Source organism: Hylaeus anthracinus, unplaced genomic scaffold (assembly GCF_026225885.1).
Source record: "Hylaeus anthracinus isolate JK02 unplaced genomic scaffold, UHH_iyHylAnth1.0_haploid 3, whole genome shotgun sequence".
Taxonomy (NCBI): Eukaryota; Metazoa; Arthropoda; class Insecta; order Hymenoptera; family Colletidae; genus Hylaeus; species Hylaeus anthracinus.
In genome coordinates, this window is record NW_026535284.1 from 8,080,823 (window position 1) to 8,107,962 (window position 27,140).

General features: G+C 42.8%; 1 protein-coding gene across 11 annotated transcripts in view; it reads left to right on the forward strand.

Annotated features, from left to right (window-relative positions):
* Positions 1 to 27,140, forward strand: part of LOC128893881 (solute carrier family 12 member 4) — a 139,799-nt gene that overhangs the window by 109,155 nt on the left and 3,504 nt on the right. For 9 of the 11 annotated variants that reach the window (XM_054155181.1, XM_054155189.1, XM_054155190.1 and 6 more), the window contains 9 exons: positions 15,347 to 15,438; positions 21,660 to 21,920; positions 22,970 to 23,155; positions 23,413 to 23,648; positions 23,943 to 24,142; positions 24,398 to 24,559; positions 24,922 to 26,360; positions 26,761 to 26,868; positions 27,019 to 27,072. In XM_054155181.1, the coding sequence (XP_054011156.1) occupies positions 15,347 to 15,438; positions 21,660 to 21,920; positions 22,970 to 23,155; positions 23,413 to 23,648; positions 23,943 to 24,142; positions 24,398 to 24,559; positions 24,922 to 26,360; positions 26,761 to 26,868; positions 27,019 to 27,072 (2,738 nt within the window). The remainder of the gene's footprint in view (positions 1 to 15,346; positions 15,439 to 21,659; positions 21,921 to 22,969; positions 23,156 to 23,412; positions 23,649 to 23,942; positions 24,143 to 24,397; positions 24,560 to 24,921; positions 26,361 to 26,760; positions 26,869 to 27,018; positions 27,073 to 27,140) is intronic. The other 2 variants (XM_054155182.1, XM_054155184.1) reach the window with 2 other exon arrangements.

The following is a 27,140-nucleotide window of genomic DNA, read 5'->3' on the forward strand; positions in this document are numbered from 1 at the left end:
GAAAACTTCCAAATTCGACCGGGGATCTTCCCTTTCTTATCTCGCGGAGCTGCCCTAATTCCTCTCGATTCTCGAATTGGCTGTGATCTTCTTTCCTCCGACGATAAAAGTCCTTTGTCGAGAATCCTCGCAATTGCGAGGGATAGCCTTCGAAAGAAGCTTTAGTGAATTCAAAAGGCACCGCGGCAAACACTTTTGCAGACAGATATTTTATTTATTCGAGAAAGGACAATAATTATTTACGTTTCTCTATGGAAAAGTGAATCGAAAATGTGATATGAAATTCTTTCTGGGAGGCCTCGTTTTCGACGGAATCGATTGTGCAAATTTTCGGGGCACCGCTGCAATTGAATTGCTTCTCGCATACGTATCTGATTATTGGAAAATAGTGGACGTATAGTACCATATCTCCATCGATATTCACAAACAGCGGATTAAGTAGAAGTAGCAAGCACTGGTCAGACGCGCCGAGAGCGTGCCCCAAAAATGTTCACACTCGACTATCCCCCAAACGAAAGCTCCTATCAAAAATCTTTGTTCTGCATTTTCGACTCCCTTTTAGACAAGGAATCGATCTATACTCAGTCGTCCCATGCAATATCCGTCCATACGTTTCGGAAGAAGAGTCCAGAAATAAAAGATTCACAAAGGTTCTCGTGGCACGTAGCCTACGACATGTTTCGGTAAGAAAGGCGTAAATTTTTCTGACGGTAAATGTCTTACGTATTCTCGTTTCGTCGCGTCCCGAAAAAGTATATCGGGTCACTTGTTCTGGCAGCCAGGCTGAACGCGATCCGCTTCATCTAAATTCGCATTAACATATTACGTGCGTGGAAACTGGTATAAGGTTTGCGCACGTATAAATACGTGCAGGAAAATATCCAGTTGTTTGCGCGAGCGTGCACCCGTAAATTCCAGGTTCCTGTGTAAACGTGAATGGCAACGTAATGGGCTGCATGCCACGTTTAGAATGCCACGAGTGTCCTCGCGTTCTGTCACCTGGGACGAAATTATACATATAATATGTTGGCGCACGTTACGCGTTAGGTTCGTTTAGCATCTTCATTTATTATTTCGCTTGATTTTTACCATAATCTTTCAGTTACGTCCGTTGCACTGCATTCCCGTGGAATTATTATGATTATCTCCTTAGGAAAATGTAGAATAATGATATTTATATATTTTGGGGGGGTCTTATTATAGCGTACGTCAAAATTTGATTATCGAACTGTGACAGGATGATTCCTCGTCTATAAGTACAATACATCGACATTTTTTTTTCACGCGAAGCTTTATTTTTGTGAAACTCGAACCCTGATAATTCGCGTAGTGGCGTGTCTGACCATTGCTTGATATTTCTACTTGCGTTAGAGTTTATAAACACCGGCGATAGTATCATATTATCAGGTCCTCGTTCAACGTGCTGTTTGCTAACTTGTTAGAAGTAATTAAAACAGATAATACTACACCACGGGTCACGTTTACATATACAAGTAGAAGTGGCAAGTGCTGGTCAGACATTTTAACCTAGCGCGCTCGCCACACAATTTTCGGATGAATTTTCTCGAGTAGGAAGCTCTGCACGGCAAAACTTTATTCTTCAATTTTGATTTATTCATTAGATGGGCTTCTGTCTTTGAGTTATATAATTCTTTAAACGTTGAAGATTTTTAAAAAATCTTTCCGCTCTCGCCTCTCGAAACTTGGACGTTTTCTGAAATTTTCATTGCAGAGCTCCGGTGCATAGAGCTTTTAACTCGTGAAAAGCTTCGACAGTATCACGTTGTCCATAAAACTAAACCGACTGTAACTCGAGGAAACAAGGTCAAGTGGAAAGTGCCATCTTACGAGTTCCTTTTATTATTTTCGCGACACCCTAATAGTGTATCTCGCCGAGAAAGAATTGCGCTTTGAACGATGAAAAGCAACGTCTAGTAGTATAAACAGAGACTGTTTAACGATGTCCAGGGACTATACAACCGACTCGAGTTGAAAGGGTGAAACCACCCGCCGAAATTCCACGCTTTAATCTTAGTAACTTTCGAAGATACAGGAAAACTCTTTCAACAAATCTCTCTTAGTTTTTCGCAATAAATAACATTGTTGAAGGAAAGTTAATAATATCGATGAAATAGTAAAAATGAGTAATTCCAGAAATCGTTTTTAAATGCGTTAGGATCGAACCTCGAGGAACCCAATGTCGTACGACAAGTCGTCTCGAGGCTCGATGAGATTTAAATAATCAGCAATTACGAGCGAGTGAAGCTTGAATTTCCAAGGAGCCACGCTCGAACGCGTCGACGCGACGTCCAGGCTGCTGGAAAATCCGATCTTCGGAATTGTAGCCTTCCAGCGTTCGTTCAAATGAAAATCTCAGTGGTAGAGTGCACAGCATCGTTGCTTTCCACTAAAACGACCAGGATTCGATTACCATAAATTTTCATTCTATCCGAATTTCACGTGAATATAGCGTCAGAACTATGCGTCTACAAATTGAAAAGAAAACTAAATTGAAATAGACGCCATTGTACTTCGCGCGTGTTAGAGTAAAATTTAGACTCGAAGTGACAGAAAAATAAAAAGTAAAATTGGGTATAATTATATCTAAAATTGGCTACCGGGACAAGAAGAGCACCCCGTGGAAAAATTGTAGATTTGGATGGCGAAGAAGAGAATTAAATTCTAGAGAGAACTGATAGAATCGGAGACGCGGAAAATATATTCAAATATATGGCGAAAGAAGAAACAAGGACAAGAGGGAACGGGGAATATATAGATCAGTGCCTCAGTTCTGAAGAAACGCTCCCTCGAAATTCAAATCCACCGAATGTTGGATATACATTTCAAGGTACATACAAACTCACACACACACATTGCGTCTCCACGGAATCATCGTATGGACGGAATATATATCCAGAGTAAACTTCTCAAGGAACACTCGAAAACAGGGAAATATCTCCGGAGCTATCTCGTCTACACAATATACAAATGCGATTGTCTACGGAAACGATGGAAGCGGTATCAAGTTCCTCGAATCTCTCGCTCGAACGTTATTTTTTCAAACGTCTCACGTACGATTCCTGCTCGAAGCGATTTCATTGAATCTTCCAGTCGGTTCACGCCGAGCTCCAAACTCTGTTTTACCCTCGTTGCTCGATACAAATGAAAAGATCAACCGTGCGACCTGCGAATGGAAACGTTTCGTCGGGTGCAAACGTTCACAAATGGGTTTCTACTTTCGCGTCACGTATTACGAAAAAAAAAAAAAAAAGAAAGAAAACCACCACGCGATGGGAAAACAGGGAAAAACCGGCGACGGAATATTCATACCCGATACGCAGATCGCGAGCACGCTCGAACAGTTCCGCAGGATCAACATATTTCGTTGGCCTACAATCGAAAACTGGAACGCCGAATATCGCGCGGTGTCCGCGGCGGAATTTACGAGCGGAGACGGCGAAAACGAGCAGATTCCGCGGCACCCGCCGAAATTTACATTCGATCTACCCGGAACGCGGTATATCGTAGAAATTGCGAATGGAAAAACAGCCAGCAGGAAGAGTTTGTTTCCCTTGCGAATTTATGCGACGCGGGGCGCAGAAACGGCGCTGATCCGACAGTATTTAACGCTCCAGGTTGATCTCGCGGACCTTTGTCACTTGGATAAGGTAACATTTTGTAATCACTTGCGTGTTGAGCGTTGAGAGTCAACCATCGGAAACAATAATTTAAAAAAAGCGTGCCACACAAGCAAAGTTTTCATCGTTCGTTAAGCATATAATTAAGTTAGAAGAAATATTTTTTTTATGGGAATAAACTCAATAATACCGATACTATGATCAATCCAGTGCTACGAGCAGAACGGGCATTCGTTTTAGGAGATATCTTCGCTTCGAACAGATCTGGAATAATAAATGAACGTATTTAATTAAATTTATTGATTCTAAAAGGAGAGTTCCGGGGATCAATGACCAAATAAATATAAAATATCGGAGCGGAGTGTCCCAGTACCAACCTCTCGATCATTTCCACTCGTCGAGCGTTCCAGACGATTGCCCCCAGCAGAGAGCGATTCAGGCACGCGTAAAATAAAACGGAGTCGAGCAAGGGGTTGAATGGTGAACGGGATTATTAAACCGTAGGAGTTTCCGTAAAGGAAAGTGGTTGGTGGGTTTCGCAAGTAAATAGACGTCGCGTGGCAGGATCAAGTGGTCCTCGTTGAAACCAGAGGCTGCCCTCCCGGCTTTCGGCCTCGTTCTCCTTTTACCTCCTCGAAACACGGGATTCGTATCTGTTATTCGTATAATTTATGGTCACTGGAGAGGGTCGAGGAGGAGGAGGAGGATTTAATTAATGGCCGAGCTTGTCGCGACGAGAAAGAATACTGTGGGAGGCTTGATAAAGGAAGGGAACTGTGCCGAATAAAGTACACGGAATTGGTTGAACAAAGGATACGAAATATTTGGTATCGTTAAGGGAAGGCAAAATCAACCTCGAGTTGGGAAGAATGTGCTTCTGTGGACAGGAGGACTGTAGATAGCTTCATTATTTAAGATTCTCTTGGGTTGCTACGATTACTTCCTTTAAAAAGCAAATCGAAGGGTGCGCGAGAAATTCGGAGCTGAAACGGGAGAAGACTAATTCTTTGTGTAAAAGCACAGCGAAAATTAGGAATACAAATTTTTGGTACGATGCTTCATTTTCGAGAAAGTTGATTGAATGCGACTTGGCTGGCGCGTCTGACTATTGCTCGATGTTTCTACTTACGGTGAAATTTCTATAGACTGATGATGGTGATTCCATGTTGTATATTCTTCGTCCGACGTACTGCTTTTTTATTATTTACAACTATTTAAGCCAGACACTACAGACACTGACGTACACAAATACCAATATAGAAACCCAAAGTAGAATTAGTGAGCCATGGTCAGACATGCTAGTACCATGAATTTTCAAATGAATTTTCTCGAGAGCGAAACCACCAACGGAAAAAAGTTTATAATACAGTTTCTACTCGTTCTTTAACAGTCAATTGCCCTGTTCTCGCTTACACGGAGAATTTTTATCACCCTCTAAAAATTTCACGTCTTTAGGTTTATTAAAACTTCTTCCCCTCGAAATTAATTAAAAGTTCGTCTCTGCTGGGTTCGTTAAAGAGCGAGAAGTTGTTGTCATCTTCAAAGATGTTGGATTAATAAATGGAGAAATTTATAATAAGTATAGTTGGTCGCTTCAGCTTCCGCGAGACTCGAATAGCTGAACGCATTTTTCGCGAATGGTTTTTCCGATGATCCTATAAGATGCTCGAACTCGCGCAGATGTTGCGGTCTTTCATAACGCAAAAAGAGATTACACTATCGACGAAACTGCCCCGCGGTCGTGTACAATCAGGAATTATCGCTCTGTTGATTCAACTAAGCCTTCCTACACGCGAATAGACGGTTCGTTCGTGGTAATAACATTTCGCGGGCTTCGTCCGGGCTCGTGGCGTGAATAAACAAAGATCTGGGTGAACAGGCTAGATTCACTCTGTTCTTTACTACCTCCCACTAAATGGAGAAAAGTTTAAATCTACGCAATTGGGTTCCCAAGATCAGAGTGCGAAGTACACGACCAGCGATTTTTCTACTCTTCTGCAAACCTTGTTTGTCATTGCGATTCTTCTCGGATAAACAATCTATAAATACTTCATAAAGCAATGATATTTATTTGATACTCCTCGATGGAACAATTTTTCTTTTTCTTTTTCAATCTTAAATATTCGTTTCTTATTTTTTTGGTCGTACTCATTTCTGTAATAATACACGTTGGGTTTAATTAGCGTATCATAAGTATTTAGAATACACTAGGACACGTTGCTCGATCCGAATGATCCATAGTTTTGTGCTCCCCACAGTTACGAGTTTATTTCCTGTTTACTCATTCGAAGAGATTTATCAAACTATCCTCGTCGAGGCTCCCTTCGAAGATTAAGAAGCTCTAGAACTGTTTGACTTCGGTCAACAAATCGACGTCTGTCCATCTGTTCGCGTTCGAATGACACGCAGAGTTCAAATAAAATCACGAATCGACCTATAATCGAGCCCCGTCTCTCTCCAGCAGAACCAAAGATTAATTTCGTTGGCACGGCGCGTCAACGTCGGGCCATTCGTCGTCGTTTGAACGCGTTAACGAAATTAGAAACAGCGGGGGCACGAGTATCTCCCGCGGTGGCTGACTCGTTCATTCATCAACGAAGTCCACCTCCGCTCGAATTAATTTGTTTGTCTTCGAAGCGTCACGTTGAGCTTCTCAGACGGCACTCGAGAGTCGCTCGAGATCACGAAGATCGCTTCGTGCTTCGAATGGACCGTGGTTAGAAATCGGTGGATGTGAACGTAAACGAGGTATTTTTTATTTAGATGTCGAAATTAAATCGAAGGGTACGTATGTACATAAATCATATTTCTAAATACTCGTAACAACTTGCGATAAAAAGCATCGCAAGATTTTAATGAAGATACCAAGGGGTTGACGCCTACAGAGGCTGAAAAGTCTTTCGAGACGACAACTCTCCTGGCTACCGACGTCGAGAACGAAATGGTTGACAATTATTTGGGAGAGGGGACCGAAAGGGAACCAGAAACGGGATAAACGTAGTCGTCCAAGGAAATTGCGAGGGGTTTGTTTCCGGTATGTTGTTTTTGCCCCGTTGTCTATTAGTCGACCTCGGTGGATGCAATAAAACCAGCTCGTTTGGGGGTTGCGGAGAACCAGCACTTTGTTGATCCAATCGAATTTGCTGCCGCTCGAGTGGCTGATCGATCCCCGTTAAAAGGATATCGCGGACCTTGCAGAATTCTCAAGCAAGGACGAGCTCTCTCGCTCGGATACCTCGGGGCGATTCGACCCCTTCCATATATTGCGCAACGAAATGCATCGTCGCTTTATAATATTACTGTCATCTGCCTCCGGGAGATGACTTTATTCGCGTAACAATAAAACCAGAGCCTCTGGTATTAAAAAGGGCGAAATTAATAATACATTAGGTTGTCCCGAAAGTTTCTTTCGCGAGTTGCACTCAATTATTTTATGTGATCGTGTTTATATAGACAATCTAATTTCATATATATTCATGTTGTAACAGTAATGGAGCAAAATGAATCGTCCAGAATTCAGTAATGTAACATAAAACATAAAATATTATGCATGTATTACTTACTAGTAAAGCGAAAGAAACTTTTCGGACAACCTAATAATAATTGACCATGTAAAAATGTAATAATTTGAGACAGGAATATCATTCTATATGATTCATGTAGAATTAAATATGGGATAAAAGGAGCACGTTTGAAATTGGATTAAAAAAGTGCCCTTTTGTTACATATAAAATTAAACGTAGAACAAAAGAACTTCTTTTTATTATATATTAAAATGTAGAGTAAAAGGAGTGGCTTTTGTTACGTATAAAAATAAATGTAGGCTAAAACAAAGTTGTTTAATTATACATATAGGAATGAATGTATAGAGGTAATTTCGAAATTCCCTGGCTGATGCGTACAACGGAGATTCCCGGATCGTGGTTCGACGAAATCTTGGCCTTTTAGCAGGTGCAACGGAGTCCCAGCACTTTGTTGATTCAACCAGATCCCCATTCGGTCGAGTGGTCGGTCGATCCGCGGCGAAAACGTGCATGTACCCAGGCCTCGCGCGCGTTTAAACGAGATTAGGACAAGGGCAAGCGGAGGGTTAAGTAGTTTCCATTGTAAGGATGCTCCACGACGTGACGACGTTTCTCAGTGTCTCGTGCTTGCCACGCCTCTGCACACAGCAAGCCATCTCACGGCCTCGCGTGAAATCGCTTAATTCATCAAGAATCATCTTTGATTCATTTTTCTATTTTACCACCGAAGTACGATCTTTTTCTGCTGAACGAATCAAAATTCTGCTGGATCACTAACGAAATGTCACTGTCATTTGGCTCCAATCAACTATGATTGTTTGGTTGTATTTTATTATTCGACTACGCAGGTATTATTCAGGTATTTGGCTCTATTCGAAAGCTTAGCTCTGTTAGAATATTTACTCAGATATTGTTGTTTAAATGTTTGGCCTTAGTCGTATATTTGATTACTCGCTAATGTTATTGAAATATTTAGCTCTACTCGAGTATTTAGTTCTACTCGAATATTTTACAAGTCGGATATTAAAGTCATTGCCTCTGCTCAATATTTAGCTTTACTGAAATATTTAGTTCTACTCGAACATTTTACGATCTGTTATTGAAGTCGTTACCCCTACACAAGTATTTATCTGTAATCCTCGAAACTCGAAGAATTCTCATTGGTAGATTGGCGTTAGATCGGGCGTCGCGACGTCGCCCGTAGGTGATACGCACAGAGTGGCGTAAGTCAGCCGAAATGCCAATAATCGCCACCTGACTCCCGTCGTAATAAAGTCGAACGTCGAATAATATCGTCGCGACGCCGCTTCGAGTCCTGGTCGCGATTTATCGTCGTTCCAGCGAGCGGCGAAATTGGGACACAGACCAACCGGGACACGCCCGGCATTGTTACCATTGCTTTTAAGCTTCTCCGCGTTTCTGACGTGTGCGCGCGCGCAAATACACGCTCCGTGCACGTACACGTGCGCGTTGATCTGCTTTACATCCCCGCTCGCCAGGTATTTTTATGGATCGCCGTCCCGTAATTTTCATCCGCATTTTGTTCCTCTGAAGGGACGTTTTTAAGAGCGATACCGTCCTTTGTATTAGTACACGCCAAGCATTACGAGCTGTTTTCTTTGAAAGTTGTTGGAGACAGTGCTGAAAATTTATTATCTCCTATCGCACGTCTTTTAATATGATTTTTATCGAGGCCCTGATACCCTTCGGCTTCTAATTCTTTACGATTGCAATCGAAGGTTTTGTATCTGAATCTTTTTCAAGAAGTAAAATTATTCTTCGGATCCTTACAATTATTTAGTGTCCAATTAATGCGTTTGAATTAACAATTTGTTATATACATATATACGCGAATTTGAATAAACACGATGATATTTTAATTAGCTCACTTCGAAGTTTACCTAGTATGGCATTTATTCTCGCGAAACTTTCATTATTTTAATACGCAAATAATTACGAGCCAGCCCCAGCAGACTCTTCTCGCCGATGAAAGCGGAGCTGGCAATTAATTCCATCGTCCATTGTGAGATCGCATATCGGTCACAACTTGACGCTCAAATTGAGCCACTTTTCTCTGAAATTACCGAGAGTATGGTAACAGTAGATATAACAATTACCAACGTATTAATATCCCTGAGAATCTGTGTTACAGAGAAACATTTCAAACTTTTCAAAGAAGCCATTCGAACAGTCTCGAATAATTTATATTTATTTAATTACAGGAAAAACTTTGAATATTAGTCGTGCCTTCTTCAACCACGATCTAATAACAAATTTTGTTGTACATACTCGAAGATTTTCATCCCTTTTTGAGCTTTTCAAACGAAGCTTAAGAATAGGATTATTTCTTCCCTTCGGTTCCCGTGCGTTCCAAAAATTCATCCGAGACCACAGTTCATTAGTCGCGAACAAGCTCGGGAAACTGTGCCGCAATGGTTTTCGTAGTCTGCCAAAAAAATTTAGATTTTCGCAACGCAGTGCATCGTACCCGACGGGAAGTCGCAGTGTCGTTAATTCGGGTGGCGAAGTCTCCCGGAATATTGGGCCACCGTTCCCCCAGCACTTGGCAAATGTCCTCAAGAGTTCGATTCTCCCGAATTCCACCCTTTTTGCCCCTTACCCATCGGTCCGTGCCCCTTTATCGTCCGTGTTTCGTGTTCCAATTGCTCGATCTATGTTCCTATCTGGCTCGAATCTTCCGAAGAATCGGTCGCGGTTGTCGTCTTGTCCGATGCTCCACTTCAGTCGAATCCTCGAATCCCGTCAGCGTGAAACATCCATTATGTTGGCTTACTGGTCGCCTGTGAACGCTCCAAGTTCAATCGCAAGGGACTGGTTTTGATAAAAGAGCTTTCGGCCGTGTGGTTTTTCTTCTATTCGCTGTTGTAGGTTCGAAAGCGCTCCATTCATCTTAAAATTCCAAATAAAATACCCTGTTCGCTTTCTATAAACATTGAATTTTCCGATATTGTTTGATATTTAACGTACAATAGAATCAATAATGTCCAGGGGAAGCGAATATTTAAAGCAGTCCATACATCGAAGAGTTTCTTTTAATTACTTATTTTACATTTATCTATCCTTTGTTTATTTTACAATTGTAGATGAATATCCGGTTTGCTTCTATAGTTATCGAAATGCCTAATACGTTTTAATGTACAGTGGAAATTAAGTGTTCCAACGTTCACGTGAAAACGTTGAGTCAAGTGCTGGGGGAGTTTTTAATGATACGTGGTTACGGGCAGATTTAAATTCAAGGGATTTGTAATTTACGCTGGAAAGGTCAATTTAAATGGCAGGGAGTACACGATAATTTGCGGTGTACATGCGAGTGCGACTTACAAGTGTCCCTGACAGCTCAATCTTTTTATAATTACTCGAATAATTCCTTTCGATAAAACAAAATTTGTTTTCATTCGAAAGAAAATACCTGAAGCAACCTCTGCAGTTTTGAAATCTTTAATAAATTCAGAACAACGCCAAAAGCGCAGTATCTAATATCATTTGACTTGAGCGATATTTACAATGAAATAATTTCAATTTAAAGTCCCGTATTAAAAATAAAAATAATCGATAAGGTAGTTCACGACTGCTGATCTGCAGTAATTGATACATCGTTAAACAAACGAGCAACTATCGATTAAACGTGGTAAATTCGACGCAGACACCAGGTAAGGGGGGAGTGCAAGTTGCGCGAGGTTTGCAACGTCGTGCAACGCCGTGTCCCGAATTTTCGTCAGCGACGTCACCGGCCAAAATCAATTAAGAGTTTGACGAAGACGTGCTCCTAAATTAATCGTGTTTGAAGCCCGTCTTCGCAAAGTTCAGCCGGTTAGGGTAACTCGTCCGCGAAACCCTGGTATCCGAGTGTTTACTCGCTACCTATATCCTTGCTGCTTAAAGTAATTGCGTCGCTCACGATTACGTAACCTGCAGCGATAGGCAATGTCAGGCTGGGTTCAATATTTGACACGATGAATAGCGATCTACGATTGCTCTAACATATATAAACGTCTCGATTTGTTAGGAATTTTAACCGAATTCGAGCAAATATTTAGTCGAAAATAAATATTACGATATGAAAGGAAACTACAGTTTGGATAACAGAATCCATGTTTTACTGGAGCGTGGCGGTGAGTGGCAGTGCGCGATGGCAATCACTGGAGTGTGACGGTGGACCAGAGGATCGTGATCTTTCGCTGATCACCGTCACGCTCTCTCCTGATCGCTGTAACGGTCCAATAGTTATCGCCACGCTCTCTCCTGCTCGCCGTCACGTTCTGATAGTCACCGCCACGTTTTCTCCTCCTCACTGTCACTCTCTCTCTCCTGCTCACCGTCACGCTCTGATAGTTATCGCCACGCTCTCTCCTGCTCACCGTCACGTACTCTCCTCCTCACCGTCACGCTCTCTCCTCCTCACCGTCACGCTCTCTCCTGCTCTCCGTCACGCTCTTTCCCGCTCACCGCCACGCTCTGATAGTTATCGCCACGCTCTCTCCTCCTCACCGTCACGTACTCTCCTCCTCACCGTCACGCTCTCTCCTGCTCTCCGTCACGCTCTCTTCTGCTCTCCGTCACGCTCTTTCCCGCTCACCGCCACGCTCTCTCCCGTTCACCGTCACGCTCTGATAGTAACTGCCCACGGTCTGATTGTCACCGTGACCAAAGAACGGTGACCGTGAACGTCAGTCGCTTTCAACGTCGGTTAGAGTCCCGCCGCAGGGGGTACCTGTGAGTGCATAATGGAAGGAGCAAACACGATTAAAATAATTAGGGAGCCGTGTAACTCGATGCAGTTTGTCGGCTGGAAACCGTCTAAATACGGGTACAGGTTAAACAGAGGCACCGCGACACCGCGACTCCCGCGTTAACGAGACTCAGCCATTATGGCTAATTATTGGTCGTCGCTGTTTCGTCGTCAGGATATTAACGGGTCAGCCCTGTGTATCTTCATTTTGCGTCGAGCAAACTTGATAAACAGACCATCCCCAAACATGCCACCTTGGATTTCGCTGGCGTTTCCTTTGAACAGAATTAATCTCGTGTTGACGCGTACGCCTAAGAATTCGTGCATCGCGACGAACACGGGAAATTGCCCTATAATTTTACAACCGTTGGACGTATCCAGGTAACGCTCGACTCGAGGCGACCCACCCTCGCATAAATTCCGAGCAGGCTCGTTAGACCGGACCGTTCGGTGAATTTGTGGTCGAATACGTCGATAATTATTATAATCGGACGTAACAGTCTTGAATTATCGCTGCTAAAGCAAACGCTTGGGGTTTCTTGGTGGTGGATTAGGTACGTAGGAACTCGAAATAAAATTAACGCGATCGCGTTAGGAAATTTATTATTTAAAAATAGATCGTTCGAAGATGTGCTTTTGTCTTGGACCGACCTTGTCCGTTATTTACATTAACGTTTCTCTGGTTGGATCGGAGGGAAGGCTTCTCGGCGTTTTTCTCGTCGCTATGATAATGAGATTCTTAAGGGGATCTCGAGATGGAAAAGCGTACAGCAATTAGGAGAAGTTCGATATTCGAAACAAGTGTCCCCGAAGCAACAAATCGGGTTGAGTCGAGCAATTTAAAAAAGTAGGCCAGTCAATATTAACTTCTCTGATTTGTTTCTTTGTCCCTTTGCGAGACGCGATCGTCGTTCGTTACGGTATCTATCGAAGACGATAGCTTTTACTGGAAATGCTCTAATTTATAATTGTATATAAGCAACGGAATTCATAAACGAATATTACACGCGTTACAAGCGTCTACAATGTTCTAAAAGTACGACGATGGAAACATTAATAAATTAACTCCTACAACTATACAATTATCTTGAAATTAGGTACTACAAATTGCACCTAACCTTGGCACTGGAATCTCGCAATATGTGGCAATAACCACATAAGTCGATAAGAAAATTTGAGTAAGATCTTCGATTATAAATCTCGAATTCGTTGCACCCGAAAACAATTAGGTTAAATAGCCTCGGTTCGCGTGGGAAGTCGAGCGTGGAAGACGCAGGATTCGTTCTTATTTCGCCACGGTTCAGCGGGTCTCTTCTGCCAAGTCTCGCGAAGCGTCGCGGCGCCAACGAGGTCGCGAAAGAAGACGTCCACCGAAATGTCGGACGGGGAACGCTCGCGGAATTCACGACGAGCGGGGCGGATTGAAACGTGCTTACACGTAGCTCGTTATTGCGGGCAGAAATACGTGGCCGCGGAAGTGGCAGGCGTCGATTCGACGTCGAGGCACGTCGGGACGCCTCTGCAGACTACCTTCGGCTCTGCAGCGTTTTCCCGTCCATCGATCAATGTATCAATTCACCGCACGGACAATCGAGTTTCGTTTTAATTCATGATTTCGCGTCGACTCGACGTGTAACTGTTAAATGGAATTCATTTCGTACTCGAAATTATATTTAGAGTATAAAAAAGAATCATTTTTTCTGTCTATAGAGGGAAGAAAGACGCGTATACACCCCCCGCTCAGAAGTATGTGGACACTTGCTCGATAGAAATAAATATCTAACAAAAGTTGCGAATCTATTAATATAAATTATATCATTTATCTTTCGATATGTTTATGTTGCATTAGCGAATATGTTTTATTAATAGTTTCTCCTAACATCACATTAACAATGATGAAACTATAGAGACAACTCGATAACGTAAAAATTTCTTTTACCAAACTTGGATACTATTAATTTCTTCGTTAGATCCGAAGTAATATTATCTCACTTATTTTGTAATATTTCGTCATAAATGTGTTTGATATATTGAATATTCTTTCTGAACTTTTCTATCTAAACGATCCCATAGTTCCACTATAAAATTAAATATGGCAGTCAAAACATTTAATATTATTAAATGTTGTTAAATACAAATCCAATATAGAATTTAGCAATAAAAGTTGCATAGTAATTATTCATTGAAAGTAGTAAACGTCCACGTATTTATGAGCGAGGGTGTATGAAATAAAACGAGGATAAACGTTGTGTTGAAGTGAAGAATTAAATTGTAGGAAGTGCCATTGAACTTTTTATGATGAGCGTTGTAGTAGAACAAGAATTATAGTAATTTAGTGTGATAAATAATTAGATAGTACCGTGGCTGAGCTTTCATTGGCACGTGTCGCGTCGTTCCGGAAAGAAATACTTCTTTTTCGCATCGGCCGTGAGTGAACGGCACGATTGACGGCTGATAAATCGACTCCGTCTACTGGCAATTTGAAGTAACCGATACGAGATTAATCGATTGACAATCGTAGGTCTAGACGTACCTTCTGCGACGGTAGAGTGCTTTCTCGATATCGATAAACCTTTTAAGCCGACAATAGCGTGGTACCCGTAAAGCGCCGGCTGAAAGATCGACTCGTACTACTAGCTAGCGAATCTTAAAAGTAGTAAAGTAATTAACTGAAAGTTGCCGATTCGGAGCCGGCTTGGGAGATGTTTTCGTAGCTCCACTTTTTAAGCGGAGTCGAAGGTTCTTTCCTCGGTAACGTTAGAATTTCGTTGGAAGGTTGGCTCAAATATTGACTCGAACTACTAGCAACTTAATAAGATGCCGATGAATTTTCCGTCGGAAGGGTATCTTTCTTGGCTGCTTTCGATAATCATTCGAGTCAAAAGAAAAGTATTTTATATTCCAGATTTGACTCGAATAATTTCATTAATTACGTAATTTTACACGAGCACAGTGTATTAAATATAATTTAATTAAAATTTGGAACTATTTCTTCAACAACCATACTGTCGAGGCTAACGAAAGACCGAGACGAATCGAACGAATTCGAACCCGAATGAGATTCGAGTTCAGTTCGAACAAAAAAGGGGTAGGGAATAGAGGACCCTATTCTCGATTTACGAACAAATTGAAATCTATCAACGCGCTTCTCCTTCTCTCGACGCTTATTAAAACTTTCCGACTAAAGCGTTCCCATTTCCGTCACCGTGTTTCTATTAAAACTTCGCCGCTCTATTAGGGAGATATTAAAATCAATAGAAACAAACTTGAAAGCACTCGACGGTCTCGCCAATGGTAATCCGGCGCGGTACCGCGTTCGCTGCTCGAACAGTCGGACGTCGTCGAACCGTCGTTGAATAAACATCGCGACCGAGAATTCCCTATGAAAATTTCATGAATGAAAAACCATTCATCTTTTTGTTCTCGTTTTCCAGGCGATGGCGGCGGCGCCGGCGGAGACGGCGAGATGGGGGGAGGCAATTCCGAGAAGAAGACGGGATACGAGACTAATCTCTTCCTTTACAACGTAAGTAACAATAACGATAATAATAGCGCGGACTATATCGCGTGTTTACGCTGGAGGTTCGTTCGCTTCAGGGAAATTGAGATACTCTGAAATTATTGCGAGTAGATATGGAGCAAATGGCGATGGTAAATAGGAGGCGAAATTTGGATAATCATGTGTTTGTTTGAAAGAATTTTTGTTCGCCACTCTCTCGTTGTCAGAACAAATATTTATTTTAGGGTAGAATATGTCTGACCCAATACGGAGCATAATCACTTCCACGTCTGATTTTTTCTTCTTCCGTGAATACATTTACATTAAAAATAACATCGAGAGTTTCATCGGGGACAAAATAGACTAGAAATTCAAATGTTTGGGGTCATTTTAAGAATAGAATTCCACATTCCCATAAGTATTCGTACACTCTATTCAAGTAGTTTGCCTAAATTAAATGATAGATTCGACGTTTTCAAATAAACGTTCCATCATGGATATGTACACAAACAGGCTTTATACATGTACATATTTAGAATAGAAATTTATTTGAAAACATCAAACTTGACGTTCAATTTGAATAAATTTCTTGAACAGATATAGAGAGTACGAATACTTACGGGACTGACTGTATGACGATGTCTGCTAATTTTTGGTCACGCGGAAACGTTTAACCTTACTCGCTGCTCCTGGCGTAAATGATCCTTCCGCCTCCCGTCTATATCTCATATCTTGAAGCAGCCTGTATCGCGAATGGATAACAGACGTTTCACGGCAAAAGTTCAACGGATAAGAAAACTGGGACGACGTAGGCTCAGGCTCCCTTTCTCGGACGAAGGGTCCTTCATTAAAACACGAAAGTGAGAGGAATAGAGAGAGAGAGAGAGAGGGGAGGGGGAGAGACAGGGTTGAATATTCTCGAGTGTGCAATTCGCTTAATTGTCGTTCAACGAACAAGCGAGCCACGAACGGATTCTTCTGCGGTTGTGCGTCTCTTTTATTGTTCGGGACCGGCGTCGTCCTTCGTCGGCAGTTTTTCTTTTGTTCATCGGCCGACGGGGACAGTTTCCCCAGAGTGTCTCCCAGCTCTTCTTATTAAATCGCTTGTTTTCCTAACGCTTCTGTTAAATAATTTCTATTTTCATTTTTTTTTTTTTTTTTTTTTTTTTTGGCCAAATTCGTCCTATACCAATTAACCCTTAAGGGTGACTCCAAGTCACCACTAGATTTCCTTTAGGTTTTATTTCTTTGGAACTCGAAGTGTCAATAAATTGTCATTGAGGCAAAGGTGACCTGATTTTCGAATCTCAAATTAGAGATCTCATTTTCGAAGTCAATCAAAGCATCTCGAGTTGCTGACAGATACCAGAAAAAAAGGCCTCGAGTGCAAAGGATTAAAAATGTTATCATTATCATCGCCGGTATATAAAAAGTGACAAATTAAATTAGATTTCAATTCTCTCGATCCACGTTCCATCCCGTAGATTATTTTCTCTTTTGCTTGCTTTTAAACAAAAGTAACTCGTTGCAAAGATGAGACGAAGTACTCCAGCTACCGAAAAAGGAGTTTTCATAAACGAGATCCTAAAAGGAACGACGTCTTTGGTAGCAAGTTTATCTCGAGATAAAGAGAACGAGCCTAATCCTCCGGCGTATTTCAACCGGAACAGCTCGCTAGGGAAAATAGTTTCGCTTTCAGCTTCGACACGTTTATCAACTCGAGCAGGGAAGTTTGTCGACGGACCGGTCGATAAGAAACCGTAGAATTCGATTCGAGTTTGCGTCGAAGTACCTTTGAACGAAAGTTTCACCTCCGCCTCCAGCTGAATTAATCGCAGAGTTAACTGCCGCGATTCGTTGATTGGCGACGCGTCGGAACAGGGTCGTTTGAACGTCTTCCGCTGGTTTTTCGATCACCTTAGATGACCAATGTTTCGTTTCTTTCATTCCGCACTTGTTCTTATTATTGGAAAATTAAAGTTTCGTAGCAAGATGAATTTATCCAATTATCCAACCAACGAGTAAGGGTTCCTTGACGCAGGATGCTCAAAATTAAGGAGCACTGGGATAAAACGTTGCTCCGTCGATCCTTTAATCCTGTTCAGGCCTGATTTCGCGCGCGTGTGTAGGAACGTGGTTTTACGTAACGATTGCACACTGGCCTCTGCATAGAGGCCGCATGAAAATGAAAGAAAAAGGGTGGCCTAGAGTGACGCAAGCGGAGCCATGGTTCGAACGTGCCCTTATAGCCGGTTAATTAACGTGCTCTTTCAGTCCGGGGGCCTCATAGCTGGAACGCGCGGTTCGGCATCGACCTCGATTCCTGGATATCCAATTATCCGTTTCTCTTCTTGCCGTGGCTCGCTCTGTCGAAATTATCTCCGAGCAAGACAGCCTTATCGGCGCTGATTTCTCGCTTGTACGTCTGCCTCTGTCTCTTGGCCGCTTTGTCCGGGGAAACCGGGCGAAATGGCGGCGAACAGGTTCGCTATGGACCCGTGGTTAGCTATGTGTCTAATATCGCCCCTGGCGGATAGTATTCGGTCGAAATTAATTGGTGCGACTGTATATGAAAGTGGAAAAGTAGAGGAACGGGATCTAAGAAAGAGAACATTTATTTTTTGGGTGTGGTAAGGTTCGGTTAGTAATCACTTACAAGGAAAGCTTTTTAGGTGTCCGCCTTCGAATGTTTTGATTTTTGGATGTGTTGTAAAGGACCGAGAAATAAGATATATATGTATTTCTTTATATTGGCCCGTTTTTATATTTACAGGGTGAAACGACCCCCTCAAGTCTCAGCAATAGGCTGTTATTATAAACAAATTATTTTTTTTAAAGTTTTCTTCCATCTATGATAAAAGATCTTCGAAGTTTCGGAGATCCTATTGCAGCCGATACTTTAGGTGATCGTTTCAACCCCTAAATATGAAAACGGGGCAATATAAAAAAGATACGTGTATCTTATTTTTTGGCCCTTTAAAACGTATCCAAAAATCGGAACAATTGGAGACGGACACCTAAAAAGCTTTCCTTGTTAGAAGAGAACGAAATACTTTGTAAAATTTAGTTACGTTTCACTATGACGAAATGTTATAATAAAATTCCGTCACATTTTATTGAGAACAGTTCTAGTAAGAAGAAATTTTAACGCTGAATTTTATACTGAAATTGTTCCCAATCGATTTCATTGATTCATTCTTCTCTTCATGAAAAAAAAAAAAGGAAAACTACTAAAGTCAACTCTCGCATTCTATTTCCAACATGTACCGAACTTTTCCACCCACTGATACATATGCAAATCTCGTTGCACTCGCGTCGATTCTTTTGACTGAATACTATTTCGCCCAGGATTGATAATACATTCGATCCTCAAAAGGGAAATTTCCGCTAACGAACAATGCTCGAAATTGTATCGTTTCGTCACTGCAACGAGAGAATAAGAGGTACCCCATTTCGTGGCCATTTTTATCCCCGACCCTTGATTGCGAGTACCTCTGGTGATCCAGCTAAAATTCCAGAAGAATTTCGATGAAAGTTCTTTCTAAATAGCGTCCGCCTCTAGTTTTTAATGAAAAGATCCCCGGGGCGATGCAGTTCCGTCGGGGAAATTCTTGCTCGGGGTCGTGTTTCACTGTCGCGATCCTCATTTTTCATCCACGTCCACGTGCAATTATCGACCGAATTACGTAGCGATTATTCCGCGCAAACAACTCTCTGCGAGGCATAGTTGTCAGGATCGCGTTTCGTTTAATTATCTCACTAATGGCGCGCTAGGATTTCTACTTTCTTTACCCCTCGGCGTAAGAGGATTGCAGGTGAAACGAGAGAGTAACTCGTTAATTAATTAAATAAGTGCGTTTAATTGCACCGCCCGTCGTCAGATTAAAGTTCAGTTTCTTCGTCGAGGACCGGCCGTTGTCTTGCGTCGTTTATTTACTGTTAGAAATGTGATTCATTCTTAATTTAATAGATAAACAAATGACTTGGGATCTAAAAGAATCAACTAGTGTCGAGAGTAGAACACAGCGTGTCTGACAACGCAGGGAATTTTCTACTTCGAGTATAGGACGTCTCGGTCGAGGCGCTAAGTAGAAAAATACGTAGGTGGTCAGACTAATTCGTATACAAACTATTTCGGTGCAAACACGTTGGTGTTTCGAGCTATCGATTATTTTGTTGCTCAGACTAAAATAGTATCCCTTTCTAGAGGCCTCTGAGTACGATATAAACATAGCTCGCGTTGAACGTATCAGAAAACCGTGTGTATAATACGGTTGAAGTTTTTCAGAAGACAGGAAAGATTTTACAAATATTAGGTTGTCCCAAATGTTTCTTTCCTTTTAGAAATAATTAATGCATACACAATATTTTACGTTTCATGTTACATTACAAAATTGTGTACGATTCATTTCGCTCCGTTACTGTTACAGCATCAATGTCTAAGAATTAGATTGTCTATTTATATAAACACTGCCACAGAAAATAATTGAAGGCAACTCACGAAAGAAACTTTTAGGACAACCTAATATATACAAGTAACATAGACAACGTAATTTACCCACGCGAAGACGATCGAGTGCACCCGTACTCGCCGGTAATTCAAAGTCGATTTTCTCTAAAGCAACGCCTTACATGAAAAATTTTGATTTTATTAGGAGGTTTGCATTGAATGCAAACCTGCGAATTTTACTGCGAAAACCTGTGGATTTTACTGCGAATACCGTAGACAGTGAGAGCCGTCGCATATTACAAGTTGTTAAAGCCACACGAAACACATTTGTTAAGATCGATGCAACATGGGATAAGCTCGAAAGAAAGCGTTCTATCGTCGCGGAATTCAACTTTTGCCGGAAAAATGGGAAAAAGTAATAGCTTTCGAGGGCAAATATTTCGATTGATAATTTTATATACTTCGCCATTGAATGAAATGCTCAAAAAACATGAAAAACAGCGGCTTTCAATGCAACCTCCTAATATACCTTCGACTTGTTTTGCATGTAGAATCACCTTCTTTTCGCTTGTACCACCAGTTACCGAACGCCCCGTATTTACGTTAAAACGTTACGACGAGGAATCCTCGCCGGTTTATTGCCAGTCACCCAACCTCCGTTCCTCCTCGAGGCGGTCGCGAGGTAATGCAACCTTTGAAAGTAACCAAACGAGCTGTAAGTGCTCTCCAGGGTGGGCTCGAGTTATGTCCACTTTGCTCCGATACCCTGGGGAGGTATATGGCGCGCGTAACTCGACGCAAATGTGGCACTCCCGAGCAACCTGCTAGCCCAGCCTTCGAAACCAAGCTCGCACGCGCTTAATTCGACGGAACACGTACGAGAAAGCCTGGAATCAAGCGCTGGTCCTTCTCGTTTCATCTGAAAGTCAATGACTCGCGAGAGAAAGACGTCAAGAAAATTTAGGTTCGTTGCACCATGGACGGAAACAGCCTCAAAGCGATCCAATTAACAAGAAGTTTCACGGTAACCTTGCTGGCGAGCCTTTTGGCGCGTTCAATCCGGGTCCATGGCGAGTTTCCTGTCGACTGGAAACTACCCCTTCCCAAGAACTCGACGAGTAAACAGCTTTCAGGTGCACCGTAGCTGTTGGGGTCAAACAGTTCCCTGTTAAATTGCAATTTCTTCCGGGTATGTTCGGTCTTCTCCCTTATATTAATTCCTGTGTTTAAATTCAACTCTCTCCGGCGCACTATGTCGTTAAAGCGTTGATTACAACCGGCGAATTAAGCGGTTATTAAAATTTCTTCCGCGAAAAGTTTGCGGGAGCGTGAGCTGCCGAGTAAAAAATGGCCGACACTAGCAAAGGGTGCGGTGAAACACATTCCATGAGATTGGGTGGAGAAATCTCACAGGATTTGTGTGTTGTAGCTCCTTGTGAGGATCCATAGAGGTCCCTGCAGATGGTTGTCGCGTGTATAGTTCAGTTTCGCATTCGGATAGAAAATGAAGCTTATTAGTTCAAAGTACAAGTTCGCGCAAGTTCGCATTCGATCAAGTTACAGTCCAGTTATATTCACTCGTTGAGGAATCTCATTTGATTCCACGCGTCGTTTAATCGTCGCTAAAGACTGTCGACGCTGCGATGCATATACAAAACTAGTCAGAGTGTCTAGAGCATTCTCAGATCCATACTTCGAACTCCTTGATACTTATCGCAACAGAAAACTTCCATGTAGGCCTTTGATAACCTAGAAGTTCGGCAACGTGACGTCGTAAGTTGATCTTTCTTACTTTCAGGAAGAGATGGAGGACCGACCTCGGATCTCGACGCTGCTCAACAGTCTGTCGAATTATAGCAACACGATCCCGGCTGCGACCGATCCGGACAGCAGGGCACCTCCGGTGCAAGGCGGCGCACGAATGGGAACGCTGATTGGTGTCTTTCTACCTTGCATCCAGAATATCTTCGGCGTGATCCTCTTCATCCGTCTCACGTGGGTCGTGGGCACGGCTGGCGCCATACAGGGCTTCTTCATCGTGCTCTGTTGCTGTTGCGTGGTGAGTATCGGCGAGCATCGTGGCGATTCAGGAAGGTTATAGGTCCTTTTGTCCTTTGGGAACAACCTTTGACTATGATCAGTTCATAAATATGAATATGAATAAATTAACATCACGCGGATTTGTGATATGAATAAATTTATTGTTATTATTAATTAATATTATGTGTACATTTATTTATTTGATGAATATGAATTAATTTATTTAAATATGATTAAATTTAAACATGTTATTCACATTTTTATTCATAAATAACGTGTTGTTCACATTTTTATTTATAATTAACTCTTCATTAAATAACGTCAATCACTTATTTACATTGTTTGCTATCCCGCACAGAATGGTTTCACTCCACCCAAATGGGTAATTACAAAAATTATGTAATTTATGCAAATAAAAGAAACATTGTTGTTACTATTATAAAACACATTATAGTTGCGTTAGTAAACACGTATACGAAACTCTGGGGATAATGAATTTGATGAAACACGCTTTCATTAAACGAATTGTAAACCTCTCTTAAGCTGCCAGGATCAAGCTTTTTTTCTCCCTGTATCATTATTTTTTATTCGGTATTGTTACAACCAAAAGGTGGTAATGAAAGTGTGTCATTAATTTATTAAGGCGCCAAGGTTCCAAGGTGCTTATACGTATTCCAGAGTTTCGTATACGTGTTTATTAACACAACTACAATGCTTTTTATAATAGAAACAACAACGATTGTTTTATTTCCATAAATTACATAATTTTTGTAATTATCCATTTGGTTGGAGTGTGTAAGTAAGTGATTAACGTTATTTAATGAAGAGTTAATTCTAAATAAAAATGCGTTATTCACATTTTTATTCATAAATTTATTGATATTTGTATTTATGAATATGAATACCCCCATCTCTGAATCAATTAAAAATTAGTAGGACTGGTAACATCAGAGAGGATGATCCAGTGTCGTTAATACTAAGAAATAATAAGAAATAATAAGAAATTTTGATGAATATTGGAGACATCTTGAAACTGTACGGTACTAAAGAATTTCTGTTTGCCTGCAGACAATGCTGACCGCTATCAGTATGAGCGCCATCGCAACCAACGGCGTGGTACCCGCCGGTGGGTCCTACTTCATGATATCCAGAAGCTTGGGTCCAGAGTTCGGTGGGGCCGTAGGGATGCTCTTCTACACAGGCACCACTTTGGCCGCTGCCATGTACATCATCGGTGCAGTTGAGATCGTCCTGGTGAGTCTCCGCTTGGAACAGTTCCATCGTTAATGCCCGATACTCGGTATTAACTTACCTATTAATCCCCTTCTAATTGCTAGTTAAATCCTGACAATCTATTCTCATAATCCCTGACACCTAAGGTTACCGTAGAGTCTCTCTGGTACCCTTGGAGTCTCCTCCAAGTCTCCTGCAAGTCTCCTCCAAATCCGATGCAATATAGAACAGGGTCGTTTGGATCGTTGCCAGGTGGAGAACATCAACCTCTGTTTCAGACTTACATGGCGCCGTCGCTGAGCATATTTGGGGACTTCACCAAGGATCCAAGTATCATGTACAACAACTTTCGAGTGTACGGTACGGGTCTACTGGTGGTGATGGGCACCATCGTCTTCATTGGCGTCAAGTTCGTCAACAAGTTTGCCACGGTTGCACTTGCCTGCGTTATTCTCTCCATCGTGGCTGTTTACGTGGGACTCTTCTACAACTTCTACGGCAACGAGTCCCTCAAGTACGTAACTACGCTCTGTGCACTCTTATCCCGGTGGAATTAATCCTTTGCACTCGAGAGGTGACTCTCAATCATCATTAGGTTTCACGCAGAAAATCTATCAGCAATAATGTTTCTTTAAGTTTCATTTCTTTGGAACTCGAAATGTCAATAAAATGATTGCCGGTGAAGTAAAGGTGATCTGATTCTCAAATCTCGATAGCTTAGCATCTCGAGTTGCTGGTAGATACGAAAAAAAAGGGCCTCGAGTGCAAAGGGTTAACAAGAACTGACACGAACGTTTGCTTGTTTCAGAATGTGCGTCCTGGGTAGGAGGTTGCTGAAGGACATTGACGTGATGGCGGACTGCAATAAAAACACCAGTGGAGTCCTCCATCAAATCTACTGCAAGAGCAACAACAGCCTGCTCCCAAACAATTGCGATCCGTACTACATGCAGAACAACTTGACCATCATCAATGGAATTCGTGGCCTGGCCAGTGGTGTATTCTTAGGTAATGAAGTATCCGTAGTTATACAGGGTGATCCGCTCGCTAGTAGACATAATGGACAACCACAACAATAACCGACCGTCATTGTAGACTTTATGACGATGACCCATACAGCCACTTTCGCTGCGGTGGTCGCCGTCATAAAGTCTAGAATGACGGTCAGCTATTGTTGCGGTTGTCCATTGCGTCTCCTAACGAGCGGATCACCCTGTAGTTAATGCTCGATTGTTGTGAAAATAACTGACACATTGCGTTTAGAAAACATATGGGACAGCTTCCAAGAGGAAGGTCAGCTAATTGCTTACGGAAGCGATCCGAAGGACATCGATATGATGGCGGCATCCTCCTTCAATCAGATTCAGGTCGATCTCACCACCACCTTCACCATCCTCATCGGCATATTCTTCCCTTCTGTCACGGGTAAGCTAACGAAACACTTCTCTCGCCATCCTAAAACAATACATTTGATATCCTAGAGGTTTCTGAATGAAGCTAGTTGAATCATTTCACTTGGCCCCATCTAAAGTACACACTTGCACTTCTAAGGCCTCGCACTTAGATCGCACACGGCGCTCCGATTTGAAATTAGTGTTGCAAACCGTTTGCGCTCTTTGTTTTACCTATTCCACTATCTTTGTTTTACCTAGATCCACGGTCGCATGCAACTAGTTTCAGAGTGATTTGAAACAGATCGGTTGCACCGTGTGCGATTGGCCTAACTCGCATTAATCACCGTCACCGATCGATCTAGTAACCGAATCTTGATAAATTCTCTCGCACAGGTATCATGGCGGGCTCAAACAGATCAGGTGACCTGGCAGACGCCCAGAAGTCGATCCCAATCGGTACCATTTGCGCGATCCTCACTACGTCAACGGTGTACCTCTCCTGCGTGTTGCTGTTCGCTGGCACGGTAGACAATCTGTTGCTGCGAGATAAGTTCGGTCAGAGCATCGGTGGCAAGCTGGTAGTGGCCAACATGGCCTGGCCGAACCAATGGGTGATCCTGATCGGTTCGTTCCTCTCCACTCTTGGCGCTGGTCTCCAATCGCTGACGGGTGCCCCTCGACTGCTCCAAGCCATCGCCAAGGACGGCATCATTCCGTTCTTGACGCCGTTTGCCACCAGCTCCAAACGCGGCGAACCGACGAGAGCCCTCGTGCTAACAATCATCATCTGCCAATGCGGCATCCTCCTCGGCAACGTCGACTACCTGGCTCCCTTGCTCTCCATGTTTTTCCTGATGTGCTACGGATTCGTCAACCTGGCCTGCGCCTTGCAGACTCTCCTGCGAACGCCCAACTGGCGACCTAGATTCAAGTACTACCACTGGAGTCTGTCTTTCCTCGGTCTGTCCCTTTGCATCGCCATTATGTTCATGACCAGCTGGTACTACGCGCTGTTGGCCATGGGTATGGCTGGCTGCATCTACAAGTACATCGAGTACCGTGGCGCTGAGAAGGAATGGGGCGACGGTATCCGTGGTTTGGCTCTGTCGGCCGCTCGTTACTCCCTGCTGCGACTGGAAGAGGGGCCACCTCACACGAAGAACTGGAGGCCTCAAATTCTCATTCTGGCCAAATTGACGGACGACCTGGTGCCCAAGTACCGCAAGCTCTTCGCGTTCGCCAGCCAGCTGAAGGCGGGCAAGGGTCTCACCGTCTCCGTCAGTTGCATCGGTGGTGACTACATCCAGAACTCTGGGGAAGCTCTGGCCGCCAAGCAGAGTCTGCGCAAGACGATAACCGAGGAAAAGGTCAAGGGATTCGTCGACGTTCTGGTGGCGAGAAACATCGTCGATGGTTTGAGCTCTTTGGTCCAGACCACTGGACTCGGTGGAATGAAACCTAACACCGTGATCCTTGGCTGGCCTTACGGCTGGAAACAATCGCAGGATGAGAGGACCTGGAGAGTCTTCTTGCAGACGGTCAGAGCCGTCGCAGCGGCTAGAATGGCTTTGCTGGTGCCCAAAGGAATCAACTTCTTCCCAGACTCGACGGAGAAGGTGGTCGGTTATATCGACGTCTGGTGGATCGTGCACGACGGTGGTCTTCTGATGCTGTTGCCGTTCCTGCTGAAGCAACATCGCACGTGGAAGAACTGCAAGATGAGGATCTTCACCGTGGCTCAGATGGAGGACAACTCCATCCAAATGAAGAAGGATTTGAAGAAGTTCCTGTACGACCTTAGGATCGAAGCTGAGGTGGAAATCGTAGAAATGGTAAGAAGACCAAGTATCTTAACCCTTTGCACTCGAGGCCTTTTTTGTCTGGTATCTACCAGCAACTCGAGATGTTTCTTAGCATTCTATCGCCATGAATTCTAAGCTATCTAGATTTGAGAATAAGGTCACACCATTGAAAAAAACCTCCAAAGAAATGAAACCTAAAGAAACATTAAGTACTGTAGATTTGCTGCGTGAAACCTAACGGTGACTGACAGTCACCTCTCGAGTGCAAAGGGTTAAATTTCTACAGCATCGAATAGTGTTGGCTGTTACAGCTACATCTGGTCAGGATCGATGGATAAACGATCTCGTGGCCCATCGTTCCGACCATAAGCTTCGGTTTGGAAGTAGAAGGACGTGCCTAGAATCTAATTTCAACGTTTGATCTTTGTAGATGGATTCCGATATATCTGCCTACACGTACGAGCGAACCCTGGTGATGGAACAGAGGAACCAGATGCTGAGGGAGATGCGGCTGAACAAGAAGGAGTCCCTTGGAGTGGTAAGTGACGAAACCGCGAAGACGACTAACTTCGATACGACTGTGCGAATACACGCGTATACGATATATAATATATATATATATAATAAGAACTGCTACAGCGATACTGATGAGTATGTGTCTGTTTGTTGCGTGCTCGTCACGGATAAGGTGCCGACATTGGTGGACTTCAACGAGGTACCCGCCGAAGAAAATTTACCTCTGGTTTGTCAGACAACTCCCGGAGTTCCTCCGTCTCTCTTCTTCCCTGTCGGTGTCGTAGACACGCCACG